The sequence below is a fragment of the Phocoena phocoena genome, chromosome 2 (assembly GCF_963924675.1).
Source record: "Phocoena phocoena chromosome 2, mPhoPho1.1, whole genome shotgun sequence".
NCBI lineage: Eukaryota > Metazoa > Chordata > Mammalia > Artiodactyla > Phocoenidae > Phocoena > Phocoena phocoena.
This window is the reverse complement of record NC_089220.1, coordinates 40,823,404-40,851,390: the sequence shown is the minus strand read 5'-3', so window position 1 is coordinate 40,851,390 and position 27,987 is coordinate 40,823,404. Positions and strand designations below refer to the sequence as shown.

Genomic DNA, 27,987 nt, shown 5'->3' with positions numbered 1-27,987 from the left:
CTAAGATGTGGAGAAAGGGAATGTAAATTAATGCAGCCACTCTGGAAAACAATATGGATGTTCCTCAGAAAATTAAAAACAGAACTACCATATGATCCAGCAATTTCAATTTTTAATGTTTATTCAAAGGAAATGAAAATACTAATTCAGAACCATACCTGTACCCCCATGTTCAATGCAGCATTATTTTTAATAGCAAAGTCATGGAAATAACCCGTATACCTACAGATGCATGGATAAAGAAAATACACACACACACACACACACACACACACACAGAGGAATGTTATTCATCCATAAAAAAGGAAATCTTGCCATTGGTGACAAAATGGATAAACCTTAAGGGTATTATGCTAAGTGAAATAAGTCAGACAAAGATAAATATCATTTGATCTCACTTATCTGTGGGATCTAAAAAATTAAAAAGAAAAAAACCAAACTCACAGACACAGAGAAAAGATTGGTGGTTGCCAGAGGGTGGGAGTGGGTGCAATTGGTAAAGGTACAAACTTCCAGTTACAAAATAAATAAGACCTGGGGATGCAATGCACAGTGTGGTTAATAATAGTGATTGTATATTGTTACATTGCTAAGAGAGTAGATCATAAAAGTTCTCATCTCAAGAAGTGATGGATGTTAATTAGACTTATTGTGATTATTTCACAATATATCCAAATATTGAATAATGTTGTACACCTGAAACTAATATGTCAATTATATTTCAATTTAAAAAGGGAGGTAAAGGAAGGTATGATGACACTCTGACATCAAATAGAGAAAGAATATCAATAGAGATAGAAATTATAAAAAAGAACTAAATGAAAAATATACTAGAGGGCTAGACCATAAATAGCATAACTTAACCCAATTTAAAAATAACAAAGGATTGTATAGACATTTCTTCAAAGGAAATATACAAATGGAACAATAAGCACATGAAAAGATGCTCAACATCATTCATCATCAGCAAAATGCAAGTCAAAACCACAATGACATCACTTCATAGTAGGATGTCTAAAATCAAAAAGTTAGATAATAAGCGTTGGTGAGGATATGGAGAAATTGGAACTCTGATACAGTGCTGGCAGAAATATAAATGGTACTACCACTTCTGAAAACATTCTGGCATTTTCTCAACTAGACATTGAGTTACCATATGATCCAGTAATTCCACTCCTATATACCCAAGATAAATGAAAACATAAATCCACATGAAAATTCAAATATAGCAGCATTATTCATAATTGCTGAAAGATGGACACACCCAACTGTCCATCAACTGATGAATGAATAAACAAATAGTGGTATATTCATTCAATGGAATATTATTTGGCCATAAAAAGGAGTGAATTTACTTGATACATGCTACAACATGAATCAACCTTGAAAACACGCTGAATTAAAGCCAGTCACAAAAAAACACATGATTCCATTCATGTAAAATTTCCAAGATGAGGCAAATCAATACATTAGATTAGAAAATATATTAGTGGTTGCTAATGACTGGGGAAATTAAGGGATAGGAGGATAATAGCTAAAGAGTACAAGGTTTCTTTTTGAGGTCATGAAAATATTCTGCAGTTGTGGAGATAGTTGTACGTATCTGAACATACTAAAAAGTCATCGAATTATATATTTCACATCAGTAAATTATATGGAATGTGAATTATATCTCAATAAAGCTGCTTTTGAAAAGAGCCTATTGGATGATTGTTCACTGACTAGTATTTATGACTTATGCATTGCTGAGGCCAGATGAGATGAGGGAATAGAGAGGAAAGTAAAGAGAAGTGAGTGCAGTGGCTATCAGGAAATTTTTTTCTCTTGCACTTATTTGGAGAGCAATCAGATAGATGTGATTCTTGATTCTGAAGACAAGCAACTCGTGTACATTTTGATACACTACTTTCTGTTTAAGTTTGCCTAACTACAATGGAATTTTTCTCTAATTTTATAAATAAAGGCCTGAATATAATCTCTTTTCTTTTGCTTTCCCTCCCACCTTGTTTATTCTTTACAGGGAGTTTACACTGGGAGAGTACTTACCCTTCAAGAATTATTGATCCAAGTTGGGAAGTTAAATGCTGAAGCTGTTAGAGGTCAGTGGGCCAATCTTTCATGGGAATTGCTTTATGCCACCAATGATGATGAGGAACGTTATAGTATACAAGCTCATCCACTACTTTTAAGAAATCTTACAGTACAAGCGGCTGATCCTCCCCTGGGATATCCAATTTATTCTTCAAAACCTCTCCATATACATTTGTTTTAGAACCCATTTTAACTTGTATTGTGAGCAAATGAGATGTCTAGAAAATTAACAATATGATTCCTCATAACTTCACTGGACTTCTCTCTCTCCTCCCACAAGTCAGATGCCTAAGAAAAGCTAAGCTCTATAAAGTTGATTCTCTTAGGTATCTTAATGGTTTAAAACAACAACTTTATGTCTAACATAAAAGTTAAAATTAGTTGGCCAATATTTGTGCCCTATTGAGTGTGGTAGGCTTTGGTAAATATAAAACATTTGTGTAAGATAATATAATGAATTTTTTAATGCTTTCTTAAATGTATAAGTGACTGGCCTTAGTCAACAACTACGTAATTTTTACATGCTTAAAAGATACACATACCAGTGTTTTTAAGTCAAGATAATGGATCCTACTGAAGGTTACATAATGTATATATATTTATTTGAAATATTAAATTTTATAGTATTTTCAAACTTTGTGCTATTTTATTTTAATATTTAACATGGTCTGTTTCCATATAATCTATTCATTTTCTTTTCATATACTTCAATTCAGAAACCTTAAAAATTTTCAATAAAATCTCTTCCAAAAAAATCTTTCTTTTTTTTTCCAAGTATCCTTTTGATATGTTTGAAAGGAAAAGGTCATCCCATTCATCATGTGAATACTCACAGGATCAGCAACATTAAGGTAATCTGATTATGACTGTTAGAGGCCATTCTGTAGATCTGGCTCCTCATGCATTTCTTTTCAACTGAATATACTGCTTCTGAAGAACGACTTATCCGGTAGGACTACCAGTTACTAGTGTCTTAAGGTGTTTGAACTAAAGGCAGAAAGAGATGGGAGAAAATTTTTCATAATGTGATCAGGCTTTTATTTTCACTCTTTTGCTGCTTAGAACTTTTTACAGGTACTTATAAGGAGGATGAACAATGAATCCGCATCATTTGGGACATGAATTTCCTCTACACCTTATTTATTTCCGTCTGTAGTACCCGTTATTTAATCTGTAGTAGCCTCCTGAGTAGGCAGTACAGTAATACATTCTCTTTAGTAATGACTGAAATTATTTGAAATGTACCAATTAGGTTTTTATTACTATTGCTCCTTTATTAAGTGGAACAGTTCAATACAGCAGTGTTAAAGGATAGCTTTTTGGACTAATTTCAATTAATGAATTCACGAGATTCGTGTGTTAAGTCATTTTGGGGGAAGCAATATAGTATAGTTAATAAGATAGGGTTTGGTGTTACATCTGAGTTCAGATCTCAGGCTTATGATTTATGTAACAGATTTATTAGCTGGAAAATTACATATATATACCTTTTTGTCACCTAGGGAAATTTTCTCATATCATTAAAAACACTAGTTATCAGTTTTAATGACTGTATAACATTGATAGATATGACAAATTATTAGACTGTCCCCCAAATAGTGGGCATCTTAAGTTGTTTAAAGATTTTCAGTATTATAATAGTGCCAAGCCATGCTTTCCCTTTACCATGAATTTTTCTCAAACTACCGCCATGTCCCTCCATTTCTTTTCATGGCCAAGTTTCCTCATCTTCATTCACTTGTCAAAACATTCCAATCTGGATTCCATCTCTACTATCCCCCCAGATAAGGAAAGTTTTTATTAAAGTCATTGTTTACCTTCATACTGTCAAACCAACTACAGCTGGCCCTTGAACAACGTGGGTTTGAACTGTGCAGGTCCACTTGTACATGGATTTTTTTCAGTAGTAAATACTAAGATACAAAGTCGATTGAATCCACAGATAAGGAGGAACCACGGATACAGAGGGCCCACTCTAAATTATATGCAGCTTAAAACCCCAGCACTATTTGAGAGTCAACTATAGTTACTTTTATATTCTCGTCTTATTTGTTCTCTAAGTAGCATATGACACATTTGACAACTCCTTGAATTTTTTTTTTGGGGCTTCCCTGACACTACATTATCTTCATTTTCTTCCTGTCTCCCTGACTACTCCTTCTCAATCACCTTTGCTGCTTTTCCTTTTCTACCTGACATCTAAATTTTGGAATTTCTTAACAACTGGTTCAGGCCCCCTCTTCTTACTCTACATTTCACCACAGACAATTCTCATTCACTCCCAAGACCTAAAATAACATCAATAAGTCGATGATGTTCAAATACATGTACTCAACCTCTCTTCTTAGCACTGAACCTGTATATGTAATTATTTATCTCCGTCTCATATATTCAAAATATCTGACCTGATTGAACTTGCCCTAATACCAGCTTTTCTGACTTCTACCTTAGTACTGCCTAGGTAATTCACATGAGACATCTCACAGAGAATTAGGAAAGCTGGGCAAAATAATATTTTTAAGTCTGTTCAAAGGTATCAGAGAACCAAGAAGACAGTGAAGAATTGTATCACCAACCAAGATCCAAGGCAAAATGAAACTTAAGAGACCTGAGCTCAGCATTTGAGCTGCTTTTCTTCTAGGAATATTTGCCAATTAAGGAAGAGGTGGCTGAGAAGATAACACTTTTGGCAGACTTGCTACTAAGTTAGAGGGTTAAAAAATGGAGTCCAGGGCTCTCCAAAGAAAGAGGGTGAACAAAAAAAATAGATACATTTTCAATCTTTTCAATCCCTAAAACTGGATTAAGGTGACCCTGGATTTGTAGTGTACCTAGCTAATACCCAGAGCAAATGTACATCTTCTCTGGATCTTTTAAGTTATTTTTATAATTTTTCATATTTATGTTGGACCATCTAAAATAAAGCACCTGAGGAGATAAGACAACATGAGCCAAATCCAAGAGAAACAACAGACAATAGGAACAAACCCACAGGGGTTTATAACTGGAGGCTTTTTCCTCTTAATCCCCTTCACCTATTTTGCCCCCTACCCCACAATAATCACCCATGTTTTCTCTGTGGCTGTGTGTCTGTTTTTTGTTTTCTTTTTTTTTGCGGTACGCAGGCCTCTCACTGTTGCGGCCTCTCCCGTTGCAGAGCACAGGCTCCGGACGCGCAGGCTCAGCGGCCATGGCTCACAGGCCCAGCCGCTCCGTGGCATGTGGGATCTTCCCGGACCGGGGCACGAACCCATGTCCCCTGCATCGGCAGGTGGACTCTCAACCACTGTACCACCAGGGAAGCCCTTGTTTTCTTTTTTTTAAATTACACATATTAGTGAGATCATGTGGTATTTTTCTTTGACATATTTCACTTAGCATAATACCCTCTAGATCCATCCATGTTGTATCAAGTGGCAAGATTTCTTTTTTTAATGGCTGAGTAATATTACATTGTATATAAATACACAACATCTTCTTTATTCATCAGTGGACACTTAGGTTGCTGCTGAGATTCTTAATCTTGTGTTTTATATCTTTAAATATACCAAACATAATTTTCAAGCCTGTGTTTAATAATTCCATTATCTGGGATCCCCTGTGGACAAAATGAGCACTATCTTCTGTGCACATAAATTTAAGTATATGTAAACAGAATTGTTACAGTCATCATTTACTTTCTTCACTCATCACCGTGCTTCTAGGATATATCCATCTTGCCATGTATGCATTTATTCCATTGCTTTTACTTGCTGTACCTCATGGTATCACTCCACCATTTACACCTTCCCCATTTCCCAAAGATAGCCACCAGGGTGGTCTCCAACTTCTCCACCAACTATTCCAGTTATTTTATGGGTGTTACCTTGTCTATAGGTAAACTGTGAACTGCTTATACATAAGAACCATGTTTTTCTTCCCCTGTTCTTCTCCCTTCTATTATGGCCTATGCATGTTTTCTACTATAAGGTGCTAAAGATTAAAGTAAAATTAATGATAATAAGAAGTTGCCAATGGAATCTTCCTGAGCTGAGTTTAACCGAGGCTTTACCCCTTACGAGCTCTGTGACCTTGGGAAAGTAACACCTACTTGCTTTGGGCATTTCTTTCTTCATCTATTAAGGTGGATAACACCACCTACCTTAGAGGGCTGTTATGAGAAATAAGTGAATTAACTAATTACAAAGCACCTCAGTATAGCAAATGACATATAATAGATTTTTAATAAATTATGGCTGCTATGAGTCCTACCTACAGCTTCAAATTCCAGTCATTTGTACCTGTCAGCTCTTCCAAGAGAATATAAGCACCTTGGAAGCATGCCATTTCAGACACTTCTTTATATCTGCCCATTCCCCAGCACTCTGCTTCATGTAATATTCCATGCATTTATGCTAAATGGATTACTGTAATTCTTTGGTTGGCATTCTGCTAACCTAGATTTTAAGCATACATGCTAGAGTATGTTAAAATGCTCTTTAATCCAGGAATGTAGTGTGTATTAATACCCTTATTGCAAGACTCCTGGCAATCTCATTTATTACACGTTGAAAGGAGAGTTGTATCTATTAAGAAGTAAAATCACAAATAAGTCTTCAGTGCATAAGAAAATTGCTGTTGTTATGTTTTCCGTTTCTCTTTCCATTGGCTTGAAAAATGCAAGTACTCCTTCACTGATATTTTGTCTTCCAGATTTTAAAATAAGAGGAATCTGCATCCTATAACAGAATGACAGAAACATGAATCAGTCTTTTCTACCCCGGTTTTTGACAATTAATTCCTTCTGTTTTGAGGAGCTATATCATTATGATTCACTGTTGAGAATCCTTATAAAACCTGGGCAGATGCTTAAGTCAGAATAAAAATCATAGCCAAAATTCTAGATCGATCTACACAAAAATATCTCTAATGGGCTTAGCGTAGTTATTTCCCTGTCATTTGTTAGCATCTGACTATGCCATTTCATAAATGCTGAAATTTCTATTATTACTCTTCTGGATCAGCATGTCATACCTACACTGACTTGCCTTAATAAATACAAAGAACAGTGTCTTTAGAATTAAAATAATTGACAGACAACTTCAAAATCTTCTGTGGACTTTGAGTACATTGCTTAAAGAGTAAAACAAAGCAACTCAGTCTCTAAGAGGTGACATTTCATTTGGGAAGATATCCATTTACCACTTTCAAGAATTTGCACTAAATAAGACATAAATTATAACACAAAATTCAATGCAATTCTTTATGCCGAAAATTAATAACGATTCATCAAAACAAAGTTCCAGACATAATGTTCCTAGCTTAAATGACAGAAACAAATTCAAGTATTATCAACAAGTACATTTAGTTTGGGATAATACTGGCATCTCTTAACTTCGATGCTTATAAACAAATTTCAGTAAGGAGATGGATATATACAATACAAAATAACAGTGGGGAGGAAAGAAGCAAGGAGGAGAGAATTACGTAAAAAAAAAAAAAAAGGAACAACTTTTAAAAGTTTCTAGGGTTTTGTGTAAAGAATAAGGTATATCTCAGAAATGGTTTTGGGAAATGAAAGGATGCCCAGTTTATCATAAAGTGATAAAGCAGTAAGACCACGTAATAAGCAATATTTTAAAGATGTTGGTAGGAAGAGAGAGGTCATTATTTTTAGCAAATGCGAGATGTAATGAAGTGCCTAGATTTACTGAGTGATGTTTATATCTTACAGTTAGGTATTCTGTAAACAAAAAAAAATCCTTCTTATGGACATTCCTGAAAGAACAGCTGCTACACTGGGACTGAAACTCTAGCCCCTAGTTCTTCTTTGCCCTCTGAAACAATTATTTCTATAATGCATTCTCTCTCTGCCATATTATTTAACTCTTTGATCTTTACTATCTGTTTGCTGAATATCCTCCTGCCATCAAAACAAAAGCATTAACAGCTAATGCTTAATAATCATAACACTCCACGCTATGTTTTAAGAGCTTTCCACATACTAACTCATTTACTCCCCATAACAATCCTATGACTAGGTGGTATCAGTAGTCTCCATTTTGTAGATGGGGAGACTGAGAGAGAAGTAACTTGCCTGGGGTCATGGGACGAGTACGGGGTAGAGCTGGAATTTCAACCTAGGTAGACCGGCACCAGGCTCCATGCTCTTAACCAGGATGCTGTGTCACCTCTTTAGTAAGGTGGCCTTTCCCTCTCAACTCTTATCCGTCACTGGGCACAATGCCACTGTATCTGCTGTCCTCTAAATTTCAAACTCAGATGTAATATTTGATGAAGCTCTACCTTCGGAACCATCCCACACTACCAAGTCCCAGTGTTGGGACTTAATGTTACCAAAACACTTATAAATGTTTTGGCCCAAAGCAAACTAGTTAGTAGAAAATGAATAGCCCCCTTCATGATTTTTCAAGCTCTAGACATGTTAGTGCATATTGAAAGTTTTATAACCTTTAAGTCTCTTTAAGTATTTTGTTTTCTTTTGTTTTTTGCTTTTTTCACTAATTCATTTTCACCGTCCTGCAAAAAGCTGGAACAAATGTCTAACAATTTGTGATTGCTTAAATAGTGGTAGGTTATATAATGATACAAATAGTATGATCCCATTTTATAATTCTCCTTATATACAATCCCTGCTAACATTTCTAAAAGAAGGTAGTAATCACTGAAAGAAATACTTTAACAGTAAAAACCATCCACAGAAATAATGCTTCTTTGCATAATCATATCTATATGATTATAATTTTTAGCTTAACTCATTACATATCCTGTGCTGTTTATACATTAAACTCTTTTGATGGTCACAATTTTCTCAGAAATAGTTTATAACATGCCTTACTTTTCTGGAAGAATGAGTGCTGAAAGAATGAGCGATCAGCGTATTTTCCTAGACACATCTCAGATGTGCAAAGTGCTTCTGGAACAAAGTCAAAGGAACCAGCACTACATGTAAGAGTGCATCTCTTTTAATAGTGTGGAAGTGCTTTGACGGAGGTAGGCACAGGGCTGAGGTACACCAAGTCCTGGGGAGAAATGGGAGGGGAGGCCAGGTATCAACCCAAGGAGGTGACACTTGTAGTAAGATGGGTTGGAGTTCGTGGGGACACATGGTAGAGAAAAAGCATTTTGGCCCATACACTAGCCAAACAGTAAGTATAGAAGAAAAAATGGCAATCCTTGATTTGATTTTACCTTGTAGAAAACTTTCTCCAAGACCAGTAGTAATTTATAGTAAACCAACAGATATGCATGGGGGAATGGAAAACTTTCTATACCTTTTGTATTTATATCATGAGGTTGGTGGAAGGTTAGTTTTCAAGCACTAGAAGATGTCATACTTTCCTACAAGATGGATATGTATTCAGAAATGTATAAATCGGTCTTACCACACCATTCTTAAAGTTCTCAATCCTTTTCTTCCCTAATTTGTCGGTTATCCACCAAGCCCAGGTTGGCATATACTGCCACAAATATGCCATTAACAAAAAAGGCTGATCCGCGATCCAAACTTCCTTCAAATCATTGGCCATGCTGATTAACATCAGCTGCACACAACGACTGGCTGCCATCTTGTGGGACTGATCTGCATTGCTGCCTGTAGTCTAAGAAAATTTTGAAAAATTAGTGAGGGATGTGTATTTATCCAAGTTATCTCACAGAACTTTTAGGCTAGAAAGGACCCAGAAGACATCTAGTTGAGTGACTCCTTTAAAGTGGCCTCATGCCCCTTAGGAGTCCCCACAGGTACTAATGGGTGCCTATAAGCTATTTGTAATATTCCAAAAAGCCTAATGGAATTCATACACTTAACCAGATAAGATTGTGCAGGCTAACTACAAGATAAAAGTTCTCTGCTTTTAATTAGAATTGTACCGTCTTAAAGTACTTAATGATAATTCCATGTCACTTAGTAAAAAATTTTAAATTATTAATACATACATTTAGCAAGTGAAATTCTATAAAATATGGAGTCCATGAGGATGAAATGGAGGAAGAAGATAAAAGCGGTTTCTTGGTATTGAACAAATCTGGTACTGCTACTCTAGTTAACCCACTACCATTCTACAAATAAACTGAGGCCCAGAAAGGCAGTAACTTATCTGTGCTCACACAGATCATTTAGTAGCAGCCAGTTCTATATTCCAAGTCCCTTGATTCCTATAAGAGTGCTTATTCTATTTTACCATAGTGCCTCCACAGAAAATGTGAAAATGTAAACTGTATATGTAAACATTTACATAGAAGCATATAGAGATTTATATCTCAGTAGAAACATTAGTGGAGAAGAAGGAAAATTTCATGTCCTTTAGAGGGATTTTTGTATTAGTGAGTGATATTGGATTCTTCATGAGACATTCACTATTCATTTGATAGATCACATGTGTAATCTATGAGCTGAGGGAAGCACAGGCCTGGGTGAGGCTAACCTAAAATTAGTAAAACTCAACAAGCTTTTTTCTAAGCTCCTTCACCATAATCCCTTTTTAAAATCCCAGTAAGATTTAATGTACCAAAATTCAGCCACACAGAACCTTTCAGTGTTGCTATAATTTGTGAATTGATTAAAACTGGGTTTTTAAAATACTGATAGCGCACCTAATAGTGGATTACTTATTAGCAGTATCTTAGTAATTTCTTTAGCTTTTATTAAAACTGGATGCCAAAGCCCTATCAGCTAACCTTAACCATTTTCCTAAAGCTGAGTTAAGTTCTGTAAAGAGTTCATAAGCAATTCTAACATGAAAACCCTAAGGCATAGTGATATGATGCCAGTGTATAACTACTAAAGCATTCAAATTATTCCCCAACTAGAAATTTTTACCTTGGTGACTTCTTCAGTTAGGGCATTCTTCACAATATTTGATTGCACAGGTCCTGGGCAAATGTTAGAAACTATTATACCTGGGTATGTAGCAAGTTCAATTCGGAGGGTATTAAAAAACCCCTAAAAGGCAAAAAAAGCAAGTAAAATTAAATACAGACACATATCTCATGTTTACTAATAGCATGGAATTACTTTTCTTCAACTTTTTTTTTTTCTTTTTTCTTTGCGATACGCAGGCCTCTCACTGTTGTGGCCTCTCCCGTTGCGGAGCACAGGCTCCGGACGCGCAGGCTCAGCGGCCATGGCTCATGGGCCCAGCCGCTCCGCCGCATGTGGGATCTTCCCGGACCGGGGCACGAACCCATGTCCCCTGCATTGGCAGGCGGACTCTCAACCACTGCGCCACCAGGGAAGCCCCTCTTCAACTTTTTATGAAGGACAACAGCAGCAGAAAATATGTTCTGAAATGCCTGAGTAAAGGATAGGAAATGTAATTACGCAAGATGAGGCATTTTTAAGTGTAAGACTGAAGGCAATCTAGAAGAGGCATTCTCAGCTCTTTCCAGGTATGAATAGTTCATCCCCGCATTGGCAGTGGCAGCTCGTGCCACCAGTGATTTAGCACTGAATAAGTGAGAGATTACCCCTGGAGAGTCTGATACACCCTCCCACCCAGTCGTCGCCAGCTCCCCACTCCAAAAGGGTTGCATGTTCTCCATTGAGCATCACTGAGGCTGGGTTTCTTTTTCTCCCTCAAAGTGGCCTAAAGTGCAGATGTTGGGGCAAGGGGGAGCAAGCGGGGATTAGTACTAAACCGAAACTATCATAGAGGAGCAGTTCAACCTTTTCAATTACTATTTGAATAGATAATTAGTTTCAGCAAAGATTTATATTTTGGGGGTAGTAAGAGAGTACACGGCTAGTTAAAAATGTAATATGATTGCTTACTCAATGGCTTTTGTAAAAACAAGCTGGACCCTCTAGACTTAAAAGATACTGCCCAAAAAAAAAAAAAAAAAAAGATACTGCCCATTTCTAAACCAAATAGGGAGTAAACATCTACATCTCTTCATCTCCTCTCTAAATCAGGAAATATTCCAAGACTACAATGTGATAAACTGAATTAATTGAAAAGCCTAAGCAGCTAACCCAGGGTACATTCATTTATGATCCAATAACATCAAACAGTTACCAGCCTTTAATGCTGATGCCTAACAAACACAGGGTCTTTGAGGGTTCACGCTGTCAGAGACTAATACAGTGCCTGACTGATGGACAGGAAAAAAGGTTTCATGAATGAACTCCTGCACCCTTAACCTTCTGCCACTGTGAGCAAAAGAGGGGAGAGGACACCATGAAAGCCAATCCACCAGACACGAAAACCTCTCCTTGTTTGAAATCACATCTAGTATAGTGTGTGAACCTCTGAATGACAAATAAGTTCACTCTCTAGCTTGCTGGGTATCGGGGAAGGAAATGTGCTCTTCAAAAAGAGCCTCCTGGTCTCAGTGTTCAGCTACTGGTATAACCGGAGTCTCAACCTGCCACATGGTATCAGATGATCAAATCCAAAAATAAAACAGTGAGTCTTGGAGGGCAGGCCAGACAACTCATATTGTGTTTGACTGAAAGCATCCTGTATGTCTTATGAGATACTAAGTGTGAAACAGATGGGGTGGCCAACTTCCCTCATCTGCCTGCCTGAGACTTGCCCAACTGCTCTGCAGGAAGTAAATGATACCCCATTACCAAATATGAGGAAATCATCACTCCCGTATTTCATTTCATCACTCTGCAACTGTCTGCTCTTCACAGCAGAAAGAGGATCCTAAGGAACCAAAGCTTCAAATTTTCATGAAACTGATGACCATTCAACTATTGCATCTCATTATTCCAACAGTGAAACATTCTACTTAAACTGACCTTCAACAGCATTAATTATAAATCATTTGTCTTTCTTAATCATTCTTCTCCTACTGGCTTTACGATTTAATTTGCTCCATGTTATACTTTAGTAACATTTCTTATCCACTCTTAAGCCAACATTAAAAATTCATTCGTTTCTAATATTCACATCTCATAAATTATGCAAGCCAAATTAAGCTTTCTCGGAGACTCTGCCTTAACTAGATTTTCTTCTTCCAATGAAATCAGAGTAAACAGAGTCAAGGCTAGTCCCAGTAGGGATATGAAATGCAGGGCTCATCATTCAGTGGGCAGTTCCTACATCTGACATGCATGTACATTTAGAAATTCAGGTAAAATAAACACCAACAACAATGGGGAAGGAAAAAGAAGTCACAGAAATGAGGACAAGTACATCCTGAAATGTGTGTAGAAGAAACAAGGAGCAGACCCCAAATTTGCCATGAAGATGTGTTAGAAATGAGGATAAGGTAAAGGGTGACATGTCAACTAGACTATACAGTTTTCAAGGGCAGGGATCATATCATATCTTATCATCTTTATACTCCCAGGACCTGTTACAGTGCACGACACAGTGTAGGTGCTCAAGACATGTTTGCTAAATTAGGAAGAGGCATGTAAGGCTCAAGTCTTTTTTAGCATCTTCTGGGTAAGTCTTCTACCCGAGATCTCCTTGGGTCTCTCTGTGTCTCCATACATCACTACCCAGTTCCGTTGATCTCTTGCAGTGAAGGCCATATGCCCCATATACACATTCAGGTCAGTTCTATCCGAGTTCAGTTTTGGCAGCCTTACCTGAAGAGCATGTTTGCTGGCACAATATCCAGCAGAAAGGGGTGCAGATATAATACCCAGGAGGCTAGTCACAGTAACAATTTTTCCTTGCTTCCTCTCAATCATGTGAGGCAGAACACACTTTGTCAAGGACACCGTCCCTAAGTAGTTAACCTCTATTAGCTCCTTGTAGACGTCCAGGCTGGTGTCCACACACAAAGAACGCTGGGATACTCCACCATTGTTGACCAGAATGTCAATCTAATTAAAGAAAATCAGAAAAGAGGCACTTTAGAGATGACCTGTAAATGTATTGTTGGAATTCCCAGGGATGGCTGGTTATATTGTTAACTTGATGAATCAATGGAACAGGATGGTATATTTCCAGAAGTCAGCAATCAAAAAGATAAAATGAAAATCAGAATTCACCTATGGAACTAAATTCTCAACTTAAATGACTTTTTATGGAAAATAATGTGTCACAAAAATAATAGGCACAGTGGATTTTTAGCTTCTTTTCTACATGGAGGAGTTAGTATTTGTTAAGGGAGGAAAAGTTCTAATTACATAAAGCCACAGACTCAGAGATTAAGAGGCCCAACTCATGGGCCTTCATCACACTGCATGAACCCATTTGCCTAAAGCCCTTTGAATGACAGCACCATAGATGGGAATCTCTTTTGTAGCTACTTCAAAGCAAGATTCATGCACTCAAAATGCTACTTACTTTGCCAAACTCCTGGAGAACCGCTTTGGTAGCCATTTCATGGGAACTTCTGTTAGTCAGGTCAAGGGGCAAAATGAGTATATCTTTTCCTTTCAAATTGCCGTTCTCTAAATAAAGACACTTAAAAATTAATGTGGAAGTCATGTGCTATTTACATTAACATTTAACACCCACCCTACAACCACATTTGGCAATGAACTCGTTTCTGGGTGGCCCTGTGGATGAGGTTCTTTTCAGTGACCAAGAAGAGGACTGGTGGTGATATGGCAACATATTATCGGACAAAAGGCTGGGTACACAGGAAGTAGAATTCCTCTCTTCAGCTTGAATATATACAGCCTAATATTGGAACAGACTCTGGAAGAAATCAAGATTATATTACAAACTAAAAGAAGCAAAAAATTTTAGAGCAATTTCTTTATAAGTACAGAGGTACATCTGTACAACTGTTATATGATAGGTTCACTACTTGATTTTTAAACACATTTTTTAAAATTTTATGCTGAAAATCAATAAGTTGAGTCCTCCAGTCCCATGACACATAGAAGCTTCCTTCCAGAGGCTAAGGTTTCTAGGAGGCAAACAAGGAAAAGGATACAATCCTGAAATTCGCAACCAAGAAACAAGTTGTGCTGTAATGGCCCTTTCTATTTCCATTCATCAAAAGAGCAAATGAAACTAATTTCCTTGAATAACCTTGAAATACAACAAGGTTGTGTTTCAATAAGAAAAACAAGTAAGTAGAGAAAACAAGAGGTGTAAAGGCTTAATGGGCAAAGGAGTAAATTGTGAAACAGTAACTGTTTTTTAAAGGAAATAGTTTGTACTAATGATCTGACAAAAGGAAACAGCCTTACTCCAGCTAAGAAATGCTGTTATGGTTCATTTCTGCCAGTGCAAGTCTCAACAGAGGAGGAGCAACTGCCATTAAGAAATGGCCCAGTTCAAAAACACAAGAAGCCTTTGAAAGCAATATCGTGAAAGAGGGCTTGTGGCCTTGGCAACTAACTCTGTTTCTGGGTGGTTAGTTCCATCAGCAAAGTGAAAGAAAGATTTTTAAAGAATGACAGGTAAATGACCCAAAAAATGGTCTACTGGAAAATTCAAAATTATTTCAGTGTAGATACTAAATGTCCCATGAGAAATAATAACTATTACTTGAGGCTGCTTTCACTGTGAACATAACTACACCAAAACCCAAACCGACAAAAACATTGTTGTCCTATATATATGAAAAATATTACCTCAAGCTGCATTTTTCAAACTTAATTCTATTCCGAGACTTCCCTAGTGGTCCAGTGATTAAGACTCCGTGCTTCCACTGCAAAGTGGCATGGGTACGATCCCTGGTCCGGGAACTAAGATCCCACATGTGTGGCATGCCCCCCCGCAAAAAAATTTAACTCTATTCCTGTTTATTCCTGATAACAAAAGTCTTATACCATTTCCTGTGATTTTAATATCTGATGTTTTACCAAAATGTCAATTAAATTTCTCTGGTTACATACATGTATATCATACATAAGAACCAAACTGTTCTTTCTTTAAGACAAAAATGTAAGACATTTATTTGGTCAGTAAAAATCCACTAGCATTTGAGAGAATTGATGGTCACTCCCTAATGCTAAGAACCAGTGTCAAAAACAAAAGTAGAAATGTGGCAGAAAAAGAGAAGAAAAAGGCCAGGCCAGCTAACTAAGAGATGACAAAAGGAAGAGGACTTGGATCAAAGCACGTAGAGCATTTAGAAACAGAGTCCACTGCCCAGGAGAATCCCCCTCTTCTCTCTAAAATTCCCAAATTTTGACTTTGGGTTCTGATTTACTTCTAGGAAGCACTGCTGCTCTTTTAGATTTACTTACCAAGGCATCTTCTTTTCACCCTTTCCAGCTCATGCACTCTTCTGGATGACAGCACAAGAGAAACCCCTAGTTTGGACAGCTGGTAAGCCAGCTCTTCACCAATCCCACTTGATGCTCCAGTCACCCACACCACCATATCAGTCAGCTCCCATTCTATTGAAAAAGGAGTGGGGATTGAGGGGAGAAAATAAGCTATGGGTTACATCCATAAATCAAAGATTAACCAAAGGAAAAAAGTAGTTTTAAACAATATCACTGAATATGAAGACATAATGTGTGGCGCTTAAAAATTTAAATATCCTATGTTTACAGCCTTGATTGTGGTGATGGTCTCACAGGTGTATACTTATCCCCAAACTCATCCAGTTGTATACATTAAATATGGACAGTTTCTTATAATCATACCTCAATAAAGTGGTTTAACTTTTTTTAATTAAATATCCTAAGAAAACACTTCCTACTTAGTGCTACAAATCATATTAGTAGCAGTTATCAACATGTTATTTTGTGTATTCTAGACTCTTGGTGAGTTTTCCAGACTTTACTTCAAGGTATAACTCCATGGTCTGACTCTAAGACTCTATTTATCTGTATATTTGATCAAGAAAAGTAAGGGTAAGTAAATAGAAAGTATCTGGATTCACATTCTCACTTTCCTTATTCATAAATGAGGGATTCAGATAAGATGATCACTGAAAGTCCCATCCAGTTTTCAATTCTATTATTCTAATTTCTTGCAAATCTGAATATACCAAGTTCTACTCTAGGGTATGGTAAAATCACCCTGGATTTTTAAAGTCATGTTTTCCCCATTTGTCAATCATATCTGATGCCTATCAACTAAAGGTTTTTAGTGCCCCCCAAATGCCTGAGCTTTCATCTTAGAAGAATCTAGTAGTTCACCCAAGAAGAAATACATATGAGCAATGAAATGTACTCTGCTTGCCCAAGTATCATCTTGTTAAAGATTGTAAAAATGTAAAATAAAGCAATGATGAGCGGTTTATTCTCCAGTGAAAAACTTATTTGCACTGAAGCACACGATAGCCACCGTCCATCTGAATCCGTAGAGTCACTGTAGTGCAGTGTTCCTGTGTGCCTTGTTTATTAAAATGTGTTATTTATCAAAAATAGCAAACAAGGTTTTATTTAAGATACACATTGCTGATTTTAGATGAGAAAAGTTAAAATCAGGAAACTAGTTTACTGTTTTAGTCAAACAATTCTAAAACCTAACTGGCGGGTAATCAGTACAAGCTCTGGAGACTATCCGCTCAAGTTCCAGCTGTGTCACACACAGCAATGAAATGCTCCCATGTGAGAACTCGGTGCCTTAATTTTCCAAACCTGGAAAACTGAACAGTCCTTCATAGGACTGTTGAGAGAAATGAGTCAAAACATGTAAAGCACTCAGAGCAGTGTGTGACACATACTCAGTGCTTAATAAAATGTCAACTGTAATTGTTGCTAAAATTGATTAACAAATGGACTTTTTGGCAGCAAAACACATTGTATGTTGTTATTTCTCCAGCCAGGGGCAATGGGGTTACTAACTTTAATGGCTTAACATTTTTTCATTGCTTCCTATGTGCTTAAACATATTACCATATGAAAACCCTCACAAGGACCTTATGAAACAAGAATTATCTCAGTTTTATAGAAAAGGAAACTGAGGTTTACAGAGATTAATTTACAGCACTAGACTGTAAATTTCCTTAAGACTAGAACCATGACTCCCTTATTCATTGCTGTGTCCTCAGTGCATTGCACAGAGACTCGCATAGAGAAAGCACTCCATAAATCACTGTTGAATAAACACCCAAGAACCCTGGCAGAACTAGGATAGGAGTCCAGGTATATCTAGCTCCAAAGCCCACACTCTGATCACTAGCCTACACTGAACACGTTTTAATAAGATCAATATCTTAGAACCCAACTATCTTAGCCATTCAAGAAAATGTCCTCAGGAAAGAGGTGTCATGTAAATATCTGAAGTAAGGACAGAAACATCCCAAATACTGTGTCTTGGCTACAATGCTTTCCTATCATCTGATGTACTTTTTTCTTTTGGCTGCAGCTTGAAGGATCTCAGTTCCCTAACCTGGGCCATGGCAGTGAAAGCTCCAAGTCCTAACCACTAGACCACCAGGGAACTCCCACATCTGATGTACTTTTGTGGAAAGGCTCAACTGAGCAACCTTCCTGAAGGACTTTATCAGGAATAGCAGAATGTATATTCAGATAGTCATTCATTGACGACTCATTGTTCCAAAGTTCTTTAATACACAAGACTCCAAGGTGAATATAATTTGTTTGTAACTATTTACTAACTAGCACAGAACTAACAAAGATTTCTTCATTTGTATACCAATATGCAAACATTATTTAAAGGCAACAATGAAAACCCGCAGGCTCACATTTACCTTAGTACACCTGCAGTTCTGGCACCCTTCTTCCCACTCTGGAGAAGAAAACTTTTTTATTCAGCACCAACTTTTGTTTAACAATTCAACAGAATCTGGCATACATAACTGGCCTCCCCTAAAGAGCTTCTGAAAGCAGATTCTTGGAGTTGGAAGGACACTTAGAGTTCAACCCTCAACCCAGTTTCAGAATTCTCCCCTCAGGCTGTTGACTAGGAGCTACTTAATTTCCTCACAGGAAGAGTAAGCTAGTTATCTCTGAGGCACCGGTTCCTTTTTAAGGCAAGTCTAATCATTTAAGGGGTTCAGGGATTCTTTCTTATACTGATAACTTTTTAACTTCTATGGACCAGCAGCCATTGGCAGCAGTTCTGCCTTGTGGTGTCAGGAAGAATAAATCAAGCCTGTTTTGCACATGACAGTGTCTCATTTATTTGAAGACAGCTGTTATGTCCTCCCTACGTCCTTTCATCTCTTGCTTCTCTAAGGCTAAACACCTCCAATTTCTGCTACCTTCCCTCAGATGACATGGCATCAGATTTCCTCACTCTTCTGCTCATACCCTCTGCACAAGCTCCAGCTGGTCAATGTTCCTACTGAAAGGAGCTGGCCAGAGCAGGACACAGGATTCCCATGGGGTCTGGACAGTTCAGAGCAAGGTGACATGACTAAATCGCTTCCCTTGTCCCTCAGAAGGGAGGCTCCGTGAGGGCCCAGGCAGTGGCTGGCTCAGTCACTGCTGTGTCCCCAGTGCCCAGCACAGAGGCCAACACAAGCAGGTATTCAGAAGACACCTGCTGTTGTTTGCAGTTTGTTCCATCAGACACTAAACATCTCCCAGGATTGCCTAATCTTTTCTGGCACTTCACAGTTGACTCACATTGAGGTTACGGCCAACTAAAATCTGAGTCTTCCTCACATGTGCTGCTGTTGAGACTTTTCCTACTCTGTACTGGTGCCATGGATTTTTCTGCATCTACATGCAATAACTAAAATTAGTCACTCTTAAATTTCACCATGTGAGATACATGCTTGGAAATGCAGAGACTATCTCCAGAAGGATACATAAAAGGCAGGAAATGGTGGTTGCCTCCAAAGAGGCATATGGGTGGCTGGGAGACAAGGGTGGAAGAGAGCTTTACTTGTCACCATACATCCCTTTGTATTTTTAAAATTTGCCTTATGTGAGTATATTGTCTATTTTTTAAAGTGACAAAAAGTAATAAACCTATAGAGAAGAAAAAGAGGATAATTTTTTTTTAACCTTCAAAGAGTCTACCCATCTTTGCAGGCTGAGCTGTTTTGGGAACTTGAGTCTATCTTCATGTTCCTTTAACTTTTTTTCATTATCACCTCACCCCCACCCCCAGCCCCTAAATGTCTTTTTAGTCATTTTTTCCTAATAACTCCTCCAAGACATTTTAATTTCACAGATATACTGTACATCTGCTTATGTATTTACATATATTTATCTTGCTTTATACATAAAAGGAGTTCTATAAAGTTTACTCTTCAGTCAATGCAGGTTTAAGAATGGTGAAATTTAAAAATTAAAAGTTAAGTTAAAATTTAAAAGCTGTTAACATTTAACTTTACAACTGTAAACTTACAAAAGTTATTTTGCTAAATAACTTGTAATGTATTTACTTAAATTGTAATGTATTATATTACATATGTAAATTGGCAAATTATACAGCTACATAATAATAGAAAAGTAATTAAATGTATTAAAAAACCCTTCAAAACTGATACTTTTCCAGCAAAAGACACTGAAAAAACTAAATGAATTTCTTAAAAATTACCTTTAGCCACCTTAACTTTTACTTGATATGTTAAAATAACTTTTCATTTAACTAGCTGCTAGATATTGTCAACATTTTTCCTTTTCAGCACTTGACATTATCAGTTGAATAACTTTTATAGAATAATAAAATATAAGATATTTTTATGGAATTCTCAAAGTCCAATTTAACACAAAAGCACTGAGGATCAAACACAAACATCCACAAAGCAGCCAATAGGCACATGCATTCCATCTGTTGAGATGGAGCAAATGACTAAGAGAAAGTCTACCAATCACAGCCATCTATTTACCATAGTTCTGTAGCCCTGATCTTTCACATGTGTTATGTATTTTCCATGAACTCAATGTCAGCCCTACACATGGTATACCCCCCAAAAACCCAAGAAGAAAAATGAAATACTAAGGAATAATATTTTGTTGGGTAGAGATGAGCTTTGAAGGGGCATAAAACATTGTACCATCTAAGAATTTTTTCTGTCCCCAAGAACCAATTCTCACCCCTGTGTAAGTGATATGGCTCCTCTTCCCTCCCTGGCTCCAGTTTTTGGGTTTTTATTTTTTAACAGTTTTAATGGAGTATAATTGCTTTACACTGTTGTGTTAGTTTCTGCAGTACAACAAAGTGAATCAGCCATATGTATACATATATCCCCATATCCTCTCCCTCTTGAGCCTCCCTCCCACCCTCCTTATCCCACCCCTCTAGGTCATCACAAAACATTGAACTGATCTCCCTGTGCTATGCAGCAGCTTCCCACCAGCTACCTATTTTACATTTGGTAAGGTATATATGTCAGTGCTACTCACTTCGTCCCAGCTTCCCAACCCTGCCTCGCCCCCCCACCGCCACGCCGTGTCCTACAGTCCGTTCTCTATATCTGCATCTCTATTCCTGCCCTGCCACTAGGTTCATCATTACCTTTTATTTAGATTCCATATATGTGCGTTAGCATACGGTATTTGTTTTTCTCTTTCTGACTTACTTCACCCTGTATGACAGACTCTAGGTCCATCCACCTCATTACAAATAACTCAGTTTCGTTCCTTTTTATGACTGAGTAACATTCCATTGCATATATGTGCCACATCTTCTTTATCTATTCATCTGACAATGGACATTTAGGTTGCTTCCATGTCCTCCTGGCTATTGTAAATAGTACTGCAACGAACATTGGGGTACATGTCTCTTTTTGAATTATGGTTTTCTCAGGGTATATGCCTGGCTCCATTTTTAAAGCATACTAGTTATCACTTCCAAGCAAACCTCCTCACATAATTTGGATAGTTTCATACAGGAAACTAGGTCCAGGGAAATCCCACTTCCCTCCTGGCCCTTACAGATCCAAAGCCTAGCTCTGGGCAGTCTATTAAATTTCTCTGAGCATTAGTTTCCCTATCTGGAAAATAAGCTTAAGAGTCACTGAAAAGGTGACCTGTCATGTGTGAAAAGGGCCTAGCCCAGTGCTTAGCACATAGAATGCGTTTAGTAAACGACCATCAAATATTAAGCAGGGCAAAGATAAAAGTGAGACAGGCAGAACGCCTTTTAGTATGCCAGTAATGATCTTCCTCCAGGCAAAACGCCAATCCAGTTCTTTCTATGGTTATACTTTTATCCCAATGAATAAGCAGGTATGTGGGTGATTCTGGATTACCTTAAATTTAATTTCGCTACTCTGAGTAGAGTGAGAAATGGCAGATAAACAACCGCACAAAGTAGCCTCAAAAGGAGTCACCTTTACGAACGCACTTTCTCAAAGTATTGTCCTCCCACGCTGCATCTGAATCCCTGGGAGCGGGGTTGAGAATTCTGAGATCTGTGGGCGCCCCACAATGCTCTCTTACTATGGCAACCAGGGAAGTCCATATGGACCAGGACAGAAGACAAAAGGCCCCGGCCCCTTCCTCCCCGAACCGCAGCCTCGCTTCCCGGAAGCTCCACGCCACCCTTCGCGAGGGACGCAAAGGCAGCGGAAATCGGACCGCACGAAGCCCGGCCTCCCACTCCGGAAAGGCGGCTGCGGATCCTCACCTGGGCGTCGCCCCTGCCACTCGGCCCAGAGCAGGGTCAGGTCGCCGTCGGCCCGCAGGAAGCGTAGCAGCTGCACCACGAGAGCGAGCAGCGCGCACAGCGCCAGCAGCCAGAGCAGCAGGTCCCAGCTCATCGCGGCCGCGCGCGCCCTGCTACGTAGGACGAAGGCCGACAGACCAACAGAGCCACCGCCCTCGTCTTAAGCCGCGCGGCAGCGGTCGTGCCTCAGCGCCGCCGCCTCCGCCGCCGCCGCGCCCGCCCCCGGCCCGGGCCCGCCCAGAGAGCCGGCAGAAGGGAGGAGTGGCCAGGTGCGCCCAGACCGGCTCCTCGCCGGCCGGGAGCCGCCCCTCGGCTGCGCGCGTTGGGCGTGGGCAATGCCGGCCCAGCGCCCAGCCCGGCGATCGCTGCCCAGGTTTTGCTCCTAATAAGGGGTTGCAGTAAGAACAGACGGCGTGGATGACTTAAGCACTTGGCGATACTCCTGTTGGTACGGTAGTTACAGCATTTATAATCTCAAGAACGGTTCTTTTACAGTTGTTTTGCGGGCAAATAGTTTTCGAAGCTCAGGAAGAGCACAAATATTCCAACCTATGAATTCGACCTCCTCCTCCCCCTTCTTATCTTTCTTTCTTTAACTAGATGAACCCAACAAACCGTCAATTTGTTTCCACCCCACGCCGCCACCACCCCCTCGCCGAATTAACCCAGTGGCTGAGTAAGACTGGCCCCGTGTCCACCTAAATTTGGAAGGCACCTTGAAAAGTGACCCTGGCCCCATTGCTGAATGAGAAAGTGCAGGTTGGGCAACTTGAGTCTAATGCTAGGAGCACGGACTGGGGACTTGAGCCAACTCAGTTGGAGTCCGGGTAGCTGAGCCCTCAGTGACCCTGAGTAAATTTTTTCCTTATCTGTACCCACAAAGAATATGTAATTTTTAAAAACAAATTTATTTATTTATCTTTGGCTGCGTTGGGCCTTCTTTGCTGCGCGCGGGCTTTTCTCTGGTTGTGGTGAGCGGGGGCTACTCTTCGTTGTGGTGCGCCGGCTTCTCATTCTGGTGGTTTCTCTTATTGAGGAGCACAGGCTCTAGGCGCACAGGCTTCAGTAATTGTGGCACGTGGGCTCAGTAGTTGTGGCTTGCAGGCTCTAGAGTCCAGGCTCAGTAGTTGTGGCACACGGGCTTAGTTGCTCCGCGCATGTTGGATCCTCCCGGACCAGGGCTCGAACCCATGTCCCCTGCATTGACAGGCAGATTCTTAACCACTGTGCCACCAGGGAAGCCCAAGAATATGTAATTTAAATGAGAAAAATGCCTGTGAGAGGAGCACAGTGGCTCATATGCAGTAATTATATTCATTCTTTTGTAGTTATTAGAATTAATTATTATTTATTGTTTCTATTATAATTATCATTTCTTAGACTCCAACCTGAAAGGTGAGGGCTTTATTTATAAACTCTATATTCTACGCCTATAGAGTTCTCTTACACCTGAAAGCCATAAGAATGTTTACACTGTGTTGAATCAGAAATTGTTGTGATATTGTTCTGGGTTCCTGGAGGAAGATGTGCCCTACCTAGCTAAACCTTGACCCTGACTGATAGTTTATCCTGATCACAACTTGGAATAATATTGCTCAAGAGTTACCCTTATTGCCTTGTCACCTTTACAGTATGGGTTTTGTTTTCCTTATGACAAATGACTTTTCAAATAAGGTGCTTAAAAATAGTTACCAGCTGGAGCTGGAACCTATCAGGTTCAGCTGCTCTTGCTCAGTGTTCCAAGAGACAAGGGTTGTTGAAAATAGAAAGATGCTTTATTCAGGAAGCCGGCAACCTAGGGAGATGGTGGACTAGCAACCCCCAAACCATTTCCCACTTGTCAGTTAGAGGGAAAGGGTTTTACAGGGAAAAACGGAGAAGTTTCAGGAGTGTGCAGAACAGCACAGTCAGCTCCGACAAACATCTTGAAACTGGTCATGTGGTGGTCTGGTCGGTATCATCTTGATTGTTTTAAGTGCAGTTAATCTTCAATTCCAGGTCGATTTGTCTCCATTTCCTTGAGGCCAGTTCTTGCAAATTGTGTAAGATGGAGCAGCTTATGTCATGGCTATAGTCTAGTCATCATGCAGTTAGCTTTTTCCATATGGTAGTGGTTTTAGTATTTTGCAAAACAATTCAGGAATGTGCATCAGACACTGTTATCTATGTTCTTCAGGGAGGAACTGAAGATTCTGTGGCTCTGTTGTCCTAATCATGAACTGCTTGAGCCTGCTCTTTTGCGACTCAGGGGAGGCCTCAGAGACTACAGCCTTTCTACAAACAAGAAACGGGACATGGAAGCGCTTTTGTACATGGAAGCGCTTTTGTACCTGGGAGGGCCCCGCAGGGTCCTGCTCGGTTTCAGTACTACTACAGTGAACAAATTCTTTTCAAGAGTTTCCTCTGAGCCTTTTTCTCCTTCTGTAAAATGAAATGGTTGAGTTAGACTTAATGTCCCAAGCCAGACCATACCCATGGATGGGTACACTCTATTCTTCATCACAAACTCCAGCTGGGGTGGTGGGGGTGGGGGTGTGTGTGTGAAAGGGGACAGGTTTGCAGATGGCAGTTATGGGAGTGGGAGCTGGGAAGCAGGCCGAGGGCTGGGAAAAACTGGCCCAAAGAATATGATTTTTGGTCTGCCCATCCCTGGTGAGTAAGAGGTCTATGTGAGCTCTGAACATCTAAGTCTCAAAAATATGTCTTTGTCTTTTTTTTTTAATGGAAAAGCATTTTCTTTTAAAGATAGCAGTGTGTACATGTCAGTCCCAAACTCCCAATCTATCCCTGTGTTTTTGTCTTTTAATCAGATGATTTGGTGCAGCATGAATGTCTCATTCATTCCAGGGTATGTACTTGTTGTAAACTTATGGACATTTATTAATTAACAAGCTATAATGCTTAATTTTATGTGTTGACTTGGCTAGGCCATGGTGCCCAGTTTTTGGTCACACACTAGTCTAGATGTTGCTGTGAAGGTAATTTTTTTAGATATGATTAATATTTAAGTCAGTAGACTTTGAGTAAAGCAGACCAGCCTCCATAATGTGGGTGGGTCTCATCCAATCAGTTAAAGGCCTTAGGTAAAAAAAAGACAGAGGTCCCGAGAAGAGGGAATTCTGACTCCAGACTGCCTTTGAACTTGGGTTGCAATGTCAGCTCTTCCCTGAGTCTCCAGCCTGCAGGCCTGCCCTGCACATTTCAGACTTGCTGGCTGCCACAATTGTGTGAGTCAGCTCCTTAAAATACATCTCTCTCTCTCTCTCTCTCTCTCTCTCTCTCTGTATAGGTATAGGTATAGGTATATGTGCGTGTGTGTGTGTGTGTGTGTGTGTGTGTATCTCCTATTGGTTCTGTTTCTATGGAGAACCCTAACTAGTACACAAACTATAATAAAACCGCACAGTCATTTCACCTCACCAGCAGTTCTTGCATTGGAAAATGAAAACAACAAATTAATGTATAAATTTACACATCAGAAATTTTATTTTACCTGAATAGAGGCATAATTCATTTTGGAATTCAAGTATATGTCTAAAGATTTAGTTACTATCATCAGAAAAAATAGCTATTATAACTAACATCCTGGCAATATAAAATGTCCCCATTTGTTCTATTTACCAGTGAGAAAAATCCAGCTTCAGATCTGCCGCCTCTGGTGAAGATACTCAGCAAATTCTTTTCATAAATAGTGTCCATTAGGGTTGCCTCTTCCCATTTTGCACAGAATTTACCTTAAAACTTGGAGCCAAAGTGCTCAAAGCAAATGAAAGACAGATGAACAAATGAAGGGACTCTTCTGAGGCCAGTGGGGCATAAGAGGCAGAGCAGTGGAAATCTGGCCTCTCCTGAATCAGTCCATTCATGAGCTGACAGATTTTAACCACTGAAATATAACATTCCACTAATTTTTTAAAAAACTTATTCAAACATAAGCTACATTATTTCCTCTATGAACTGAGCAACTTAAACAATTGCCAAGAGACAATGAGAGAATCATTGTCACTTCAGACCCTATGCCATTCCCATTTGGAAAGAGCAGTGGCTTCTCCTTTCCTCACGTCTCAGTATATTTTTATGAGGTCAGGACAGCACTGATGAGTGTGGCCATCACTTAAGTCCCCATGAGCCAAGGCAGTGGTCCCTCAATTAGGACAGGGGCCTTTCACAATTAGAGAAAAAAGACTGAAACCATATACTATTGGGTTGGCCAAAAGGTTTGTTTGGTTTTTTTCTGTAAGATGACTCTAGCAGCCCTTAGTTGTCTTTAACTTCATTCAAAACAATTTTGTTAGATTGTATTGTGACAGCTGTCATATCAGTGTGCATTTTTAAAAAAACATCAAAATTGGTGAATTTTTGTGTAGCCATTTTAATATTGAAGATGGAAGAAAAACAACATTTTCAGCATATTATGCTTTATTATTTCAAGAAAGGTAAAAACGCAACTGAAATGCAAAAAAAGATTCGTGCAGTGTATGGAGAAGGTGCTGTGACTGATCAAACATGTCAAATGTGGTTTGCGAAGTTTCGTGCTGGAGATTTCTCGCTGGTTGATGCTCCACAGTCGGGTAGAGCAGTTGAAGTTGATACGATCAAATCAAGACATTAATTGAGAACAGTCAACATTATACCACGCGGGAGATAGCCAACATACTCAAAATATCCAAATCAAGCATTGAAAACCATTTGCACCAGCTTGGTTATATTCATCGCTTTGATATTTGGGTTCCACATAAGTTAAGTAAAAAACCTTCTTGTCCGTATTTCTGCATGCAATTCTCTATTTAAACGTTACAAAAACGTTCTGTTTTTTTCAAAAAAAATGTGATGGGCAATGAAAAGTGGATACTGTACAATAATGTAGAACGGAAGAGATCATGGAGCAGGCTGAATTAACCACTACCAACCACAACAAAGGCCAGTCTTGATCCAAAGAAAGTGATGTTGTGTATATGGTGGGATTGGAAGGGAGTCCACTATTATGAGCGCCTTCCAGAAAACTGAATGATTAATTCAACCAAGTACTGCTCCCAATTAGACCAACTGAAAGCAGCACTCAATGAAAAGCGTCCAGAATTAGTCAACAGAAAACGCATAATCTTCCATCAGGATAATGCAAGACTGCATGTTTCTTTGATGACCAGGCAAAAACTGTTAGAGGTTGGCTGGGAAGTTCTGATTCATCCAACGTATTCACCAGGCTTTACACCTTCGGATTTCCATTTATTTCAGTCTTTACGAAATTCTCCTAATTGAAAAACTTTCAATTCCCTGGAATACTGTAAAAGGCACCTGGATGGAATACTGTAAAAGGCACCTGGAACAGTTCTTTGCTCAGAAAGATAAAAAGTTTGGGGAAGATGGAATTATGAAGTTGTCTGAAAAATGGCAGAAGGTAGTGGAACAAAAGAGTGAATACATTGTTCAGTAAAGTTCCTGGTGAAAATGAAAAATGTGTCTTTTATTTTTACTTAAAAACTGA

The 27,987-nt window shown here is 38.9% G+C and overlaps 2 protein-coding genes across 2 annotated transcripts in view; one reads left to right on the top strand and one right to left on the bottom strand.

Annotated features, from left to right (window-relative positions):
- The window catches only part of PCNX4 (pecanex 4), a 31,729-nt gene extending 29,457 nt beyond the window's left edge, over positions 1 to 2,272 (top strand). The window contains exon 10 of the mRNA XM_065872514.1: positions 2,021 to 2,272. Within this exon, the coding sequence (XP_065728586.1) occupies positions 2,021 to 2,272 (252 nt within the window). The remainder of the gene's footprint in view (positions 1 to 2,020) is intronic.
- Positions 2,273 to 6,584: 4,312 nt separating this feature from the next.
- DHRS7 (dehydrogenase/reductase 7) lies at positions 6,585 to 22,611 on the bottom strand. Its single transcript, XM_065871545.1, has 7 exons — positions 22,464 to 22,611; positions 16,205 to 16,357; positions 14,343 to 14,449; positions 13,637 to 13,876; positions 10,913 to 11,035; positions 9,477 to 9,692; positions 6,585 to 6,809 (listed from the first exon to the last, which is right to left on the bottom strand). The coding sequence occupies exons 1-7, from the start codon at positions 22,594 to 22,596 to the stop codon at positions 6,762 to 6,764; spliced, it is 1,020 nt and encodes a 339-aa protein (XP_065727617.1). The 5' UTR covers positions 22,597 to 22,611; the 3' UTR covers positions 6,585 to 6,761.
- Positions 22,612 to 27,987: the final 5,376 nt, after the last annotated feature.

What these genes read in the sequence shown, in the direction of transcription:
- DHRS7 (XM_065871545.1), bottom strand. Translation starts at nt 22,596, where the DNA reads ATGAGCTGGGACCTGCTGCTCTGGCTGCTGGCGCTGTGCGCGCTGCTC. An exon ending in CCAGCAAACATGCTCTTCAG is followed by an intron (nt 11,036 to 13,636) that starts GTAAGGCTGCCA and finishes TTTGCCTTTTAG; the next exon opens with GGGTTTTTTAATACCCTCCG. An exon ending in AGAACTTTAAGAATGGTGTG is followed by an intron (nt 6,810 to 9,476) that starts GTAAGACCGATT and finishes ATTCTGTTATAG; the next exon opens with GATGCAGATTCCTCTTATTT.